Source organism: Vanacampus margaritifer, chromosome 16 (assembly GCF_051991255.1).
Source record: "Vanacampus margaritifer isolate UIUO_Vmar chromosome 16, RoL_Vmar_1.0, whole genome shotgun sequence".
NCBI classification, from domain to species: Eukaryota; Metazoa; Chordata; class Actinopteri; order Syngnathiformes; family Syngnathidae; genus Vanacampus; species Vanacampus margaritifer.
Genome location: NC_135447.1, coordinates 6,047,255 through 6,063,002, shown reverse-complemented (window position 1 = coordinate 6,063,002; position 15,748 = coordinate 6,047,255). Strand labels below are relative to the sequence as shown.

At 40.7% G+C, this 15,748-nt stretch overlaps 1 protein-coding gene across 6 annotated transcripts; it reads left to right on the top strand.

The window, feature by feature from the left end:
- The first annotated feature begins 515 nt into the window (after positions 1 to 515).
- kif4 (kinesin family member 4) lies at positions 516 to 15,600 on the top strand. 6 transcript variants are annotated; one of them, XM_077546055.1, is made up of 32 exons: positions 516 to 664; positions 1,313 to 1,797; positions 1,925 to 2,235; positions 3,596 to 3,738; positions 4,286 to 4,400; positions 4,490 to 4,680; positions 4,771 to 4,860; positions 4,975 to 5,141; positions 5,358 to 5,452; positions 5,575 to 5,694; positions 5,974 to 6,149; positions 6,460 to 6,521; positions 6,610 to 6,742; positions 6,819 to 6,868; positions 7,026 to 7,131; positions 7,318 to 7,425; positions 7,539 to 7,721; positions 7,904 to 8,007; positions 8,114 to 8,258; positions 9,091 to 9,201; positions 9,282 to 9,365; positions 9,466 to 9,579; positions 9,656 to 9,808; positions 9,903 to 10,000; positions 10,162 to 10,291; positions 12,261 to 12,431; positions 12,529 to 12,639; positions 14,129 to 14,197; positions 14,569 to 14,649; positions 14,742 to 14,867; positions 15,105 to 15,194; positions 15,304 to 15,600. In XM_077546055.1, exons 4-32 carry the CDS (start codon positions 3,616 to 3,618, stop codon positions 15,511 to 15,513), a joined length of 3,516 nt encoding a protein of 1,171 aa, XP_077402181.1. In that variant the 5' UTR covers positions 516 to 664; positions 1,313 to 1,797; positions 1,925 to 2,235; positions 3,596 to 3,615; the 3' UTR covers positions 15,514 to 15,600. The 6 variants fall into 6 exon arrangements, with proteins under 6 accessions (XP_077402181.1, XP_077402180.1, XP_077402179.1 ...); XM_077546054.1 differs by having other exon boundaries at positions 1,313 to 2,107; positions 2,182 to 2,235; XM_077546053.1 differs by having other exon boundaries at positions 1,313 to 2,235.
- The last annotated feature ends 148 nt before the right edge of the window (positions 15,601 to 15,748 follow it).

Below are 15,748 nucleotides of genomic sequence, written 5' to 3'. Positions count from 1 at the left end.
ACTGAGCGAAAGCAACCATTTTTTCCATAACGGTTAGCTTCGAGCCCCAGCAAAAACAGCCAACTCGACACCCTCCGAGGCTGTCAAGTCACTTGTCAACAAGCATATAAGTTCAGGCCGCGTTTGACAGGAGCCGGGCGATCCAGATGTAAAGCCGACAGGCAGTGGAGCCCCACAGCAAACCTCTTCAACTGAAAGCCTGGAGCTCAAGTACGCCGTACCCATAAAGCTTCAGCACCGATTGCGCACAGTGTCATGGACGCTCATTCCTATTCCACCGGCTTGTTTGCTACTGCCTGGACAACTTCTAATTACACAACACTTTGCTGGAATTCCAGACGCTGGAACCACGCAGACTAAAATGGCATCTGTCAATGCGGGGCTGCCATGGCACAATGGACCGCGTCGGCACAAAGCAAGACATTTCAGGAACATTAGCGCCCAGTTTGCACCTGCATCACAGTCTGCTCTTGGACCTGACTCAACAGAACCCCCGATAACGCGCCCCGCGTCAAACGCCGAGCGGAAAGTTTGCGCTAATGGTTTGTCTAAAGGCTGTCATCCGTTTAAGTGGGTACATAACGAAGAGCATTCTCGTCCTTGAGCCGTGAGAAATCCTCGCTGCGCACCCGTCTCTTGGCTGCGAACACTCGGTGCCGTTCTGGTAAGAAAGCCCTGTGATCGGTCTGTGGGCACAGGCGTCGGTGTCGTTGGCACGACGGAAACGGATTCAGGAAAATAGGTTGCGCCCCCTTGCTACGCAGAATGCGCAAAGTTTTGTGGGGGTTTTATTGGGGTGGGGGGGTGTCAACGCGCGTTCCTTAAAACGGCGCGTGCACGCTTGACTTCCGCGCACGTCTTAGTGCGCGTGCATGAAATCGTACTTACCAGCGTTTCCCAGCCTCCCTTTTTGAAAAAAAAAAAACAAAAGAAAGAAATGTATAGTACTGAAATGAGGATCTACTCAGTTTACTCACAAAGTAATGTAAAATATGAGCACATTTATTGTACTTTCTGCCATCTAATGAGAAAAAACATTGAATTGTTCTACCTGTCGCTATGTATCACTGGCATAGATAGATAAACATTTTTTTTTTTGTAATTTTAATAAATGATCATTTTCTGACAAACTAAGTGAAATCACACACCTGCCAATCTCACGGCACATTAGTTTGCCATGACAACCTGATTTAGAATCACTGCATTATATAGTTACAGTAGTAGTAGTACTGTAATAATATCCACTGACTTAAAAGACTGCAATTTACATGTGTGTGGATATTCTCATTCATTCATGTCATTTCTTTTTCAGGGCACTGAATCAACCACAATTGGACTGCTGTGTTTGACATGGAAGACGTTTTGCCTCTCATTCCAAAAGGTGCCACCAGTTCATGCAACGAGGCATTTGGTGTGGAAAACCCAAGAATCGGACATCCCAGAAAAGCAATCTGTGCAGTATGAACACTACAGACATATATTGGGGAAAACAAACAATATGAAACTGTCTGTTAATTAATGCTACTGTGACAGTCATTCCAAACAAAATATTCTCTGTATAAAGGTAGAACATACTGTAACTCATTCATCTCAGTGTCCAGCTTGACCGCAACTCAAAACAAAAGTTCGGTATCCATTACTTCTTTCGTCTCATTCAAGGATTCACATTTTGCTTCTTCAGCTGAGTTATTTCTGAGTTTGTCTCCTCCCCTTACCATGAAGGGCCTCCTGCCATGTCCCATTTTCAGCGCATGACCTCTACAGTATCAGATGCTCGGCAGCGTGCTGTTCATAAAAGTCAGTTGCCGGGATCAAGGCATTTAATTACAGTGTTTAGCGCATCATATAAGGCATGTCCCTGAAGAATCACTAATGTGCTGTCATCACTCACACCATGCGGAAATATGACTTGATCACTTGTTAGGTGGAGCTCAAAAGTCTGTGACAGAAGAGAAGCCTAAGCCGTACATCTGTGTGAGAGTGAATAATGCTGCAGGTCCTGACACAAGGTCATCACAGCAACGACATGTAATGGTGGAGCAGTAGGATTAAAGACAACGCAGCAGCATCACTGCAAAGAAACACACAAATACAGAACATGAGAAATGTAGGCCATAAATGTAGCCGTTTGTGATGACTGGTTGTAGGCCTATAACATGTAAAGCTCTGTTTTCTGTTCAGAGACCTTGTCATCAATTTAACCGGACTCAGCTGTTTTCGCCTCTGGATTCCAAGGTAATGACCTTATTCTTCCAGCCAGAACAGAGAGTCACTCCCCATTTTTTATGGTAGGCTGAAAACCCATTTCATCAAGAAGGATGATTTGTCACCCACTTACTTTCTAACAGATCTTTCTCCTCTGTTTGTACTTATATATACCCTTAGCAATATTTCTTTTCTTAGCACATCTATCTTAAGGCATATAAATGTGACCTGGAATGACTAGAATGTCCACCACTTATAGTATTTGAATCCAAATGTATTCAGCCCAATGTCTGTATTCTTATCATTCACCCCAACAGGTCCCAAACACAGGTAGGCAGGGATGCAGGTGGAAAAGTAATTAAATATAATTTAAAAAAAGCTCAGGTTTAGAAAAATAATAAATAAACGGAATAACAAAAACAAGAAAGGTCAGAGTACAAATTTGTTTTAAGCAATGACCAATATGCTTTCAAATCAAAAGTGTTTCTATAGTTTAACTAATTAAGTAAGTAACTAACTATGATAAATTATTTACAACTGGAAAATATATGGTCTTATTGAATATAGCCTACTATACCTGAGAGATTTTATTTATTTATAAATAAATCAGATGTTGGTTATTTTTAGGCTAGCATAAGCCAACGCATTGATGATATCAAAACAATTCTGCTAATAAAGCCGATGATGGGGATTATCGTGCTTCTCCAAATCTGTTTACTATTTATATAGTAGTATATAGTACAGATGTATTTTCAAATGTATTACACTGTTCATGGGTAAGAAGACATTATTACACGTTATTGTATGAAGCCATCGTACTGTGAAGACATGTTGTTTTTCTATTTGACCTCTTGATGTCAGTCGTCACCGTAAGCGCCGCCGATTCTGCTTCATGTATAAGAGAAGAAGAAAACGAAAAAGAAGAAGAAAAGGGGGCGGAGTTGGATGTTTGAAAATCGCGGGCGTTAATTCCACTCCGGAGAAAGAGTTTCAGTTGTTTTGAAGGTCCGCTTTCGGTCAGTGACAGATAATTTCTCGTTAATTAAGCGTCGCTGGATACTAGGTGGAGACTAAAAAGGTAAGAGGTTTTTTTTGTTTGCGTTTTAGCACAAGCACTGCGAAAACAGACTGCGCTATTGTGGGAGTCCGGTGGTTAGGTTAGTAAGAGATTGGCACATTTTGAGTTGTGGGAAAACGTCTGTCACAAGCATGCCCGGTTTTCACTTAACCTACTTAAAATGAATCGTCATATGATTTTCTTTAAATATTCTGTTTGACAGGCGAGTGTGTATAAGTAGCCGGCAGTGTATGGCTTCCATCGTTTGTTTGTACGCAGTGGTTCGTTCAAAGTAGTTCATGCGAGCTCAATGGCCTCTTTTATGTTTTTGAGGATTATCTAGAGTCTCCATCATGACCACAGAGGACGCGAAGGTGATACCAGTCCGGGTCGCCTTGCGTAGTCGTCCTTTAGTGCCAAAAGAAATCAACGAGGGATGTCAGTGCTGCCTCAACTTTGTGCCAGGGGAACCACAGGTCTGTATTTAAAAGTTATGCTCATACGAATCTTAATATCTAGCGATGTTTAAAGTTCCACTTTTTTTCAGACAGATGTCAGTATGAAAATTCACTCTTTTGAGACTCACAGAAACCGAGTACCGATACCTCTAGTATTTTTAATGAACAAAATGTCATTTAACACAATAAAAATTTTTCCCCAAGATCTTCATAATAATAATGCAGCAGATTTATATAGCACTTTTCTTGACACTCAAATATGCTTTACAATGGAATGGATACATTATTCATGCATTCACACTGTCGTGGCGGTAAGCTACTTAACCACAGCCCCCTGAGTGAGTGAGTAGCACTGGAGGCAATGTGTGAAAAGTGCCTTGCCCAAGGGCACAACGAGACATGACTTGGGGAGCGCAGGGCTCGAAGAGCCGACCTTGAGCCACGGCCGCCACAAAATTAAGTTTACCGTAGAAAACAGCCGATTGTTAAAATTGTTTCTCACTAAAGTATTCTTCAGGCAATGTCTATTTTTTTTTCCCGATCATCCTAAATGTCTTTCTTTCAGGTGGTGGTTGGCACAGAGAAGGCGTTCACGTACGACTATGTATTTGACCCCACTGTAGAGCAGGAAGAGGTTTTCAGTACTGCTGTGTCCCCTTTATTACGTGGGCTATTTAAAGGTAGCTGCATTTTCAAAAGTAAATGTACCAGAAAAAAAGACCAAATTAGCCAAATGTCTTCATTATGTTTTTTTCTTTTTCTTTTGTAGGCTACCATGCCACAGTGCTTGCATACGGACAGACCGGGTCTGGAAAGACCTTCTCTATGGGAGGAGCGTACACATCGGCTCAAGAGAATGATCCCTCTGTTGGTGTTATTCCACGAGTTATCAATAGGATCTTTGAAGAAAAGGAAAATAAGACAGACTGTGAATTCAGCATGGCAATATCATATCTGGAGGTTGTGTGACTATTTTTTTATGAATAAAGATTTCTTTCTTTATGGGGAATTTTTTTTTTTTCATTTTCTTCTTTCTTTTTTTAATCACAGATATACAATGAAGCTGTTTTAGATTTGTTGTGTACTGCTAAAGATAAACCTGCTCTAAACATTAGAGAAGACCCCAAAGAAGGCATCAAGGTAAATGATGGACACTTTTCGTCAAACTTTGCAAGTTTTTAGCAACCTGGCAGCTTTTCAATAGCTGTGTTTTGTGTTTATTTGAAAGTTGTGTCTTTGAATGTCCACTTACAGATTGTGGGACTAACTGAGAAGCGGGTGGTCTCTGCCCAAGAGATGGTGCGCTGCCTGGAGCTCGGCAACTCCGCTCGCACTGTGGGCTCTACGGCGATGAATGTTGCCTCATCACGCTCACATGCCATTTTCACCATCACACTGGAGCAACGCAAAGGGAAAGACAAGTCGGTGTCCTTTTTGTCCTTTTTATTGGCTTAATTCTCATGTTACTGTTAGCGATTGGACACTTAAGATTTGAGATTACTTGATCAAGTGTAAGTAGTTCAATATTTAACGGGTAACTTGCAAACGGAATGAAAATGCTCAATATGAACACTTTTTTTTTTTATGTCACTATTTTATTGTGTTTTTTTTTCTTTTCTTTTTATTTATCTTTGTAGGGTGGACTCGGTTGTTTCCAAACTGCACCTTGTGGATCTGGCTGGTTCAGAGAGGCAGAAGAAAACCAAAGCAGAGGGGGATCGTTTAAAGGAAGGTACAACACCTTGAAGCCTCTGCAACGCAACCTTGAATTAGACATTCACCTCGGGGTGTCTGCTGCAGAATAAAATTGCTGTGCCCTCAGATTGTGTCCCCCAATAACATTTTCATCCTCAGGCATCAGCATCAATCGCGGCCTTTTGGCTTTGGGTAATGTGATCAGTGCCCTGGGTGAGGAAAGCAAGAAAAATGCCTTTGTCCCTTACAGAGACTCCAAACTCACTCGCCTGTTACAAGGTAGGCTTTCATTTATAGCCTAAAAACAATCTTCCCCTTTTGAGGACCTTCACATCTATAGGCAAATAATATTTTGAACAAGAAATGCACAATGCTTGTGTCGGCTTTAGTTGAAAATTGCATTTCATCTTTTCTCATCAGTTTCCACCCAACAAGTGAAAAAATATTTGAGTCAGCTAATTTCTTTAAACCTAAAAATGCACGTCTTAAAAAAAAAAAAGTGACATTAGAGATATACATATATATATATAGATTACATATTTGTTGTTCCCCCAACAGATGCCCTCGGAGGCAACAGTCACACGCTGATGATCGCGTGCATCAGTCCCGCAGACTCAAACTTGGAGGAGACCGTCAACACGCTGCGATACGCCGACCGAGCTCGGAAAATAAAAAACAAGCCAGTCGTGAACATCGACCCCAAAGTGGCAGAAAATAGCCGTTTAAAGAAACAGGTGCATACAAGGCAACAAAAATAGTACACAAGACATTAGGACCACTTGCAAATTCCAATGAGATTTGAAAATGGCTTTTGCAAATATAGGAACGCTCTATATGGTTGGCCACTGTTAAGACCTTTTAATTAATCAGTGTGTCTCTTATTGGTGGGTGTAGAACTTGCTAAATCAGAGACAACAATTTTCCTCTCTCTACCTGTGTTAATCGTATCTTTAGCGTTGGAAATATTGATAAAGTGGTTGTATTTGGATGTAATTTAATGTGCTAGCCAATGAGTGAGAGCGCTGACAGTCTTTCTGTCCACAGGTTCAAGAGTTGCAGGTGATGCTTCTTCATGCCCGTGGAGGAGTGGCCCCAGTGCTCTCTGGGTATGCAGAATCAAGTCGCGGTGGATGTGGCTTCACAAAAAGGTCATCATGTTTACTCAGTTCTGCTCTTGTTCCCCCATCCCTCAAGGCCAGAGTCTGGTGAGAATGTGAAAAATTTGCGGGAACAGAACCGCAGTCTGCAAGATGAGAACAAGAAATTGAGCAGGGAGCTGAGTGAGACTGCAGGACAAACGGCGCTCATGTTTGAGAAGCTCATTATGGTGAGTGAGATGCAGTGCATGATAAATTCTAGACTGTTTTTTTTTTGTCTTTATTTTTTGTCATGTTTCGTTATAGACAAATGAGAAACTGCAAAGCAAGCTCGAACAACTGCAGCGCCATGCAGCGTAAGGGTTTCAATCTGTTTTGTCTTCTTTCTTTTTTTTCCGTAGACTAGAACTTTTACGAGTACTTTAATTTGATGGTTTGGTGTTGAAACTGCATGTTTTGGGGAATTAGTTGTATTTGTCATGTTGCCTCAATAATGCTTGTGGTCTATTATAGTTGCACAATCGATCTTGAAAAACTATTGGAGACGCTTGAGGATCAGGAGTTGAAAGAGAACGTTGAGGTGATGAAGAACTTGCAAGACGTTATCCTGGAGCTCAACGTATGAAAATCACTAATGACCACAATAATAAATATAGTTGGGTTTTTTTTTGGTTTCTTTTGTTCAGATAATTGGTGAACGAAAGAAACCAATATTTAAAAAAAGACTAGATGAATCACATTGCGTGAATAAATATTGTTTTCCAATAAGTTTAACAAACTCAAATCTTTTTTTTTTCTCTCTAAGCGCGAGAGTGCCGGCATTGCTGCCTCTATCGATTCCATGGTGGCAGGAGCGGATGCACCAGATGAAATGGGGAATAGCAGTACAAGCAGAGCAGACGAGTTCCAATCTGTAAGTATAGGTTCATTTTAGTTTGTTTCACCCTCGCCTCCCAATGAAAATATTCATTATGTGTTTCAATCCACGATCCAAATGTGTGGATTGTTTCCCTTCTTTCACATTAGGAAACCAATGCAGCTGCTGACAAGGACTCAACAGATGGCTTCACAGCCCACCATGCGCTGCAGCAGGCCCAAATGTCCAAAGAGCTGATCGAGCTGAACAACGTGTTGAGCTGGAAGGAGGCGTTGGTCAAGAAGATGTGCCAGAATGATAGCGAGCTGGAGTCGATGCAGTCCGAGCAACAGGTGTGAAAGAAGTTGACCTTGTAGTGATGTCATTCGACTTTTTATGCCATGAATCATCAGCTTGAAGTTGAAGAAAAAAATAACTTAAGTGCTCATACAGTGCATGTGGCGACTTTGGGTCATGTTTTCATATTCGGGGGAAATATCACATTATAATTTGACATTTACATTTAATCCCGTAGAAAAATGTGCAGGATCTGCAGGTGGCGGTGAATTCTTTGCAAAAGGAGAAGGTGGAGCTTGTTGTTGCACTCGAGTCTGCAAAGAAAGACACCAACCACGCCAAGTACGCTCTCAGATAGGACTTTGGGATTACCTATCCGAAGCCATTATATTTTCGCATGCTTAAGTGATATTTTAAGAACCCGCTCTTCCATCTTCGTCTGATTTAGGCTGAGTGAACAGCGCAGGAAGCGTCTGCAAGAGCTGGAGGGCCAGCTGGTAGACCTGAAGAAGAAGCTTCTTGAACAGTCAAAAATGCTGAAACTCAAGGAGTCTTCTGTTCAGAAAGTCAGTAAGCTTGTACAGGAAATACAGGTAAATGAATTTTTTGCTTTCTTTTGTAACGCCCTATGATGTAATTGCTGAAAATTTAATAACGCCTGAAAAATGTCAGAAAACACAATGTAGTAATTTTACCAATAATATAAAAATCCTGACTTATATTGTAATCAAATTTTTACCAATGATGTAATACTTTAGTACTTGAGGATTTATTACATTTTCAGGTGGGTCTTTTTTTTTTCTTTTTTTTTCCCCAAAACGGATGTAAAACCAACTAAGATTGTTAGGCACATTCACAGGGAAACTTGGATTGTTTACATTTTGGTGTTAAAATGTTTGAGTGTTGATTTCCGACCCCCAAAGTGTACTTTTAACAGTCTGATTTAAATGGAGGTCAGTGTTGGAGTTATTTGACAGAATTGGTTTATTTACTTCTTAGTCTTTAACACACAAATTCATTACCAGGCCCCCCAAAAAATTGTACATTATTTTTTATTAACGCTTCTATTGAATAACTCCAGCAGTAGTGATCTGTTTGCACATATATTATTAATTTAAAATGTAAATGTTTAAATTGCAAATGGTTTAGATTGCACAATAGTCACAAAAAAAGATGATCACCAGGCAGTTTTTGCTGGTACTATCACAAGTAGGTTGTGATTGGTGACTTCAACTTGTAAAAACATCAACAGAAAGTTTTTTTTTTTTTTTGAGCCACTCATTTCTGTGGTATGTACTGCAATAATTTAGTGCAGTCTCACTGACATACTCAACTGTATGGCATTAGGTGGAAATCATACTTTTGTTTTTTGAAGTCACTGAAGTTCTCATGGCCCAAAAGTAAACCAATATATTGTTCCTGAAGGCCATGAAGTCCCAGCGTGCACAGCTAATGAGGCAGATGAGGGAGGACTCGGAGAAATTCCGACTCTGGAAGAACAAGAAGGACCGAGAGGTGATTCAACTGAAAGAAAAGGTACCGTGTATATGATCACCCGGACACACTGCCAGGATAATCGTGTTCTTTGCTGCGCACTTAAAATGAACTTTTTACAGGATCGTAAACGTCAATATGAGTTGCTCAAACTCGAGAGGGATTTCCAGAAACAGGCCAATGTCCTGCGTCGGAAAACAGAGGAGGTGAAGTATTGTTTCCCTCACTGTGCAATTTGTGTGAGCTGCAAAAAAATTACAAATTTCCTGCTATATTAACTACAGCTATGAATGTTTTGCCCAACAGGCTGCAGCTGCAAACAAGCGACTGAAAGTTGCCCTGCAGAAGAGAAGTGAAGTGGCGGAGAAACGCAAAGATCCTCAGAGTAGAGGGATGGAGGGAGCTGCTGCAAGAATGAAGGTTGTCCCATATTTACTCATCAACATTTTTGCTATCCTTGATGATAATAGTATAACGATTTATGTTACTGCATCAGAATTTATTTCTCAGTGAGGTGGAGGTTATGGTGAGCACAGAAGAGGCAAGACGTCACCTCAATGACCTCATGGAGGACAGGAAAGTCTTGGCTCAGGAGATAACGCACCTCAAGCAGCAAATTGACGCCGGGCAACCTTCTGCCAAATTCAGGGTGAGATTGGTGTCCTTCCTTCCTTTTCTTGTGACTTACTGTTTTGGTTTGAGATGAGATTTACTGTATTATTGGATGTCATCCTCCCATAAAGCGTCGGACGCTGCTTATTTCTGAGTTGGAGGCCCATGGGGCGCTGGAGACACCCCTGACCAAACAGGTTGAGAACCTGACTACAGAAATGGAACTCAGGTTAGTTGAACTAAAACGTACACCAAACAGTCCATTGGAACTATTTAGTCTGAAGTGACACATCACAGGAAATCTACAAAACTAAAAGGATTGCTGCTCCATATAAACATGTCTTGAATTGATTTAATTTATGACTGAGTGCCTTTTCATCGTTTGAACAGAAATGCCCAGATTGCTGACCTTCAGCAGAAGGTCCTCGCAGCAGACGGCGAGGGGCGTCTGAAACAACGTATAGACGGCATCACAAGCATTGTTGATGCCAAGTGTGCCGTCAGAGTCCTGATGGCTGAGGTGAGAGAAAGAGAAAATAAAACAAAACATACCTGCTTAAACCTGTACATATAATGTCATTGTGTCACGCATTCTTACTCCAAATTGTGTGCATGTTCAAGTAATGACAAGCTACCGACTACGGTCATGTTGTCAGACTATATTGTAAATTACTTTCATAAATACACAGGGATGTGATTTTTCCGCTAATTCGCGGAATTCCGCTTTTTTTATTCCCCCCCCCCCCAAAAAAAAAATCAGATTTTTTTTTTTTTTTTACAGGGATGTGATTTTTCCGCTAATTCGCGGAATTCCGCTTTTTTTTTATCCCCCCCACCCCCAAAAAAAAACAAATTCCGATTTTTTTTTAATTTTTTTTTTATTTTTTTATTTTTTTTTAAGTAGTTCATTGTGTATGCACATGACTCCGACAGATAACATCTTCTGCTATAACAAAGACATTTGTGGTATGCTCTAATATGAGTTACTTGTCATTTGGTCATGATACAATTATTTGTTCATGAAATTTGAACTCTTCAACATTATTTATGTGTTAACTTAGTAATCACATTAGTTAGATATGATGATATTCTCAGTGATAGTTTTTAAAAGCAAAGGCAGTCCAATGTTTTTGAATGTGACTGATTTTGAGTTGACTAAAACTGCCATTTTATATGGGATAGTTCAATATACATTGAAAATTTATGCTGTTGTTTTGTCTATTTCTTTGTCATGTGAGTGCATTGAAAGTACTTAAAAACACGGAAAACCCATGAGCTCCGGGGGGCTACGCCCCCCTTGCCCTCCCACCAGGGCACTGCCCTGGACCTAGCTGGGTGCCGACGGCCCCCAGAATCCCGGCTAAATTTTCAGATAATTTCACTTTGGTCAAATCACATCCCTGAATACAGCATATTTGCGTCTATAAATCGCTGGTTTGGGGCCAAAACCTCATAAGTCACAATTTGGAAATTTTCATTTTTTTTTAAATTTTTTCCCAAAATGTATATGCTCTTGATTAATCCATACATGTGGGTGACATTTTTCCTAATAAGTGTTTAAATGGCTTGCGCTCTTTGATGATGCAATGTTAATAGTTGAACAAACGTGCCAGTTTTGGGGTCTATTGAATAGGGACCATTTTGGAGGTCCAAGGTTTTAGCCTGAGGTCCAAGGTTTTAGCCTGATGCCAGGGATATGCAAGTGACATGACGTTTGAAAGAGTGGCACCTTTTTATATACTATTCTCGCCCACCCCCTCAAGCATGTAGTTTAAGGTAAAACTAATGAATAATACAGAAAAAAAAAAGTTTTATTCCTTCTTTATAGAACACATAAGTCAGGGAAATTGTGGTATTGAACATAGTGGTGAAATGCTTCGTAGGCTGTCTCAGGGAGTGACATCATTATTTTCAGCGCATTGAGACTCACATGTTCATAAAACGCAATAGAGGAAGGAGAGGGATTCATCAGATTGTGTGACTGCACGAGGTTCAAATTAAAAACATTTAGCAAATTATGTGAAACCTGGAAATAGTTTTTTTTTTTTTTTTTCAATTAAAATAATTATGCTACGTCAAAAATGTTGATGTCTTTATTTTTAACAAAGACAAACTTCGTTCTTCAATGTCACTGTTCGACACATTTCCAATTAAGTGGCAAGACCGGCTGTCATTTTTATGTTAAACCGGGTGGTCAGTACTTTGTAATCTAGTTTAGTTACTTTTTAAAGCAAGTAATCAGTAAATTACCTAATTTGCTGTTTCAAGATACAGTACCGTATTTTCCTGACTATAAAGCACATTGGGTTGTAAGTCGCGCCCACCTGGTGTGGATTTTACCGTATGTTGTGAAATTATATACTCTGGAGCGGACGTTCACACGGCAATATCTGTTTATAATCTGGAATATACGATAACTGGCAAAACTGCTCATCATTTTCTTGCGTGAGAAATGTGATGATGTCGTGGGCGCTCGTTTTCTCATTCAGCTGGTGTCGGCGAAGACGGTTGCAGCCAAGATAGAGAGTGACTTCCAACAAGAGAAAGCCAATACGCAAGATTTAAACAAAATGCTGATTGAAGAGCGAGCAATGATGTCCGCAATCGACATGGAGCACCAGCAGCATCTTGTGGAATTAGAGGAGAGACATCAAGACAAAGTACTCATTTCTTGACTTCTTTTTTTTTTTTTTTTTTGCACATTTTATTTCAAGACCTCCTTCTACAGTAATGGTTTCTCCACTTTTTCCCCCACAGGTCCAGTGTCTCCTCAAGCAGCTTCAGAGCAGACCAGAGCCAGATGAAACGAAACAAAAAGAGGAGAACAGCACAAAAGAGAAGGAGCTCATGCAGCGTCTCAAAGATCAGGTTAGTCCAGGGGTGGGCAAACTTTTTGACTTGCGGCCCACAATGGGTTTGAAATTTTGACAGATGGGCCGGACCAGGAGCATTTGGACCTCATAGCACAGTAAAAACACACAGATAAATGTACAACCCAATTTACTTATAGTGTGCACTTAGGACTGCGTTTTTCAAATGTGCAAAATCCACATATTTAAAACAGCTTTTCCAATAGCTTCATTTTTATTGTTTTAGCTCAACTTTTGCTGTGTTTTTATGCTTTGTAAAGTGACCTTGGGTGTTCTGAAAGGTGCTCTTTTTAAAAGAATGAAATGTATTATTATTATTATTATTATGATTATTATAAAATAGCCCTAATCCAGGTAGTACGTTTGCCTCAATGAATATGCAAGATGCGGCATTTACATGCTATTTGGCAAAGTGGGAGGAGAAATGTAAATAGATTATAATAGCACATACACTGTGATCTGTCAAACCTGGTGACTGCATCTATTATTAATAGATTTCAATTCAAGGCGTAAAAGTTAAAGAATTTTTTTCCATTGGCCCACCCATTTTTAACCCGGGCCCACAGTGCGTGTGACACATGCGGCTGCATGATAGCCGCTGCTGCCTGTCACGCGCTGAGGACAAAGCGCGTACATCCAATCCGTCTCTGACCACTTTTCCATCTCCGTGGTGGACGCATAGCACGCGGCGTTTGTGCAGCAGCTCAAAAAGAAGCCAAAAGCCAACGAGGAAACGCTCATAGAAGTGCTCGACGCACGCCCCGGGGATGTATTCACCAATATCAACAGTCTCCTGCATGCGCGCTCCTCACCTCACCCATGACAACATGTAGAAAGACTATCTTCAGCTGTCAAAAGGATCAAAACACGCAACAGTGCCACAATGTTGACTGATAGACTGAACTCTTTGTCCCTGCTTTCTTTCAAAAAAGAATTGACCGATTCTCTGGACTATCAGGACATTATTGCTGTGTTCAACACAAAACCCTGCCGTCTCCTGCTGTAAATGTCCAAATCCAATAAGATAAGATAAGATCCACTGATTGTCACACCCATCTAAGTGGGGCGAAATTTGTTCTCCGCATTTGACCCATCCCCTGAGGGAGCGGTGAGCAGCAGCAGCGCCGTGCTCAGGAATCGTGGTGATCTAACCTCCCAATTCCAACCCTTAATGCTGAGTGTCAAGCAGAGTGGCAATCGGTCCCATTTTTATAGTCTTTGGTATGACCCGGCTGGTAATTGAACCCACAACCTCCCAGTCTCAGGGCGGACACTCTAACCACTCGGCCACTGAGCTGGAAAAAAAAAATATATATTTTTTTTCTAGCCTTATTGGATAAATTCGGCGGGCCGGATTGAAACTCATAACGGGCCGGATTTGGCCCGCGGGCCGGGGTTTGCCCATGTTTGGGTTAGTCCCTGCACACTTCCAATTGTTCCAAAGAAAATATGCAAGTATTTCTGGATTATGCGGTGTCTCACTTTAGGATGAGAAGCTTCAGAAACTGCGGGCCCTGTGCGAGCTGAACCAAAACATGATGTTGCAGAATAGACAGGTAAAGTGCACCGTTTATAACAGATTGTTGTAAATTAAGGAAAGATGAAGAAAAAAAACTTTCACCAGTTTCCAGGGGATTTTGTGTGGAGTTGGCGCATGGGAATTTTAGAGCACATCATACATTTTTGACATATTTTTCGAATCACTCTGTGTCTTAATTCCTTGAAGAAAATTTTGCTTTAGTAGGAGGGTGTACAATATGGCGATGATGATCCAAATTAGGATTGTTCTTTTTGGCAGAGGTCTGCTCTGCTGAGTTCCAATCTCGTGGCTGCCATAGAATATTACTTAATAATGAACGGTAGCATCCAAGTGATCATGAGATGTGTTTTATACATAGTGAAGATTTATGTTTTTGTGCCTTTGCAGAAAGAGCAGGAAGATGATGACTGGCAACCAGAGAAGCTGGAGAAGGCACGCAGGACCTCGAGGAAACCGAGAGCAACGGGGGTAAGGGCTGACGGGGTCATTGCCTTTTGAATTTGATGAGTACATCATAATACACACTGACTTTGTGATTTGATTGTATTTGTTTTGTCTAGTGCTCGTGTAAAGGCAGCTGTAGCAACAAGCAATGTCGTTGCCGCAAAGGGAAGATGACATGTCGTGAGAATTGCCAGTGCGACCACGAGAAATGTCGCAATTTGGACAACCATGTCGTCGCTGAGGTTTGTTGTTCTTGATAGCATGAGAATACTCTCCTCCTATTTGGTTACATTAAAGTGCAATAGGTCAGATCAAGATGTATATATTTTTTAATTTGGCAATTACAATTCTATTTTCTTGTTGTGGGCAAAAGACATTAATTTATAAATTAATTTATTTTTTTACTTTTTTTTTCCGTCTTTCAAAATCTCATTTTGCTGTTTTTATGCAATGTGATCCCCCCTCCATTTGTATTCTAGGATGAAAGCCTGAGCGAAAATATTTCAAGAGACTCTACCAGTCCAGACGTCACATTCTTCAAGCCACCATTTTGCTCGCCAACAAAGGAGGTAAGCGATTCCCCTCTCATACCTCAACTACTCATCATAGGTTGATGGAAAGGAGTACCCCACATGCACGCACACACTTGTAAACAGTCAGTTGACTTTTTCCATTCAGGTGCTAGAGGAAATCCAAGACATGGGGCATGACACCCCTGAACTAAAGCTAGTACGTAAGCCTATCTTTAAAGAGGACCAGGATGTGGATCAGGAGGAAGAAAGAGATACAGTAAGAATCCTCAAGAAGAAGAAACGACTCCTGACAAGTTATCAGAATAGTTTTTTCTCTGGCTGCACTCCAGTCAGAGAGGAAGCTTCTCCTTTTTAGTTCTCCACATGTCTGTCAGTGTTGTCCATTCTTTTATATGTGACTTGTACTTTTAGTGTCGAAGGTTAATAAAAAATTTCGGTTCAACTCTTTGTCTTTCTGGAATATTGTTGTTGTTTTTTCCTCATCTAACTTGTTTGAGACTGCTTTGCATTACTTGCTTTTGACTATCATTGATTTTCACTGCCAGCCATTTTAGAACATTTTAAAAAAAATACCTACATGATATTGTTCC

What these genes read in the sequence shown, in the direction of transcription:
- kif4 (XM_077546055.1), top strand. Translation starts at nt 3,616, where the DNA reads ATGACCACAGAGGACGCGAAGGTGATACCAGTCCGGGTCGCCTTGCGT. An exon ending in ACTACAGAAATGGAACTCAG is followed by an intron (nt 10,001 to 10,161) that starts GTTAGTTGAACT and finishes TCGTTTGAACAG; the next exon opens with AAATGCCCAGATTGCTGACC. An exon ending in TGATGTTGCAGAATAGACAG is followed by an intron (nt 14,198 to 14,568) that starts GTAAAGTGCACC and finishes GTGCCTTTGCAG; the next exon opens with AAAGAGCAGGAAGATGATGA.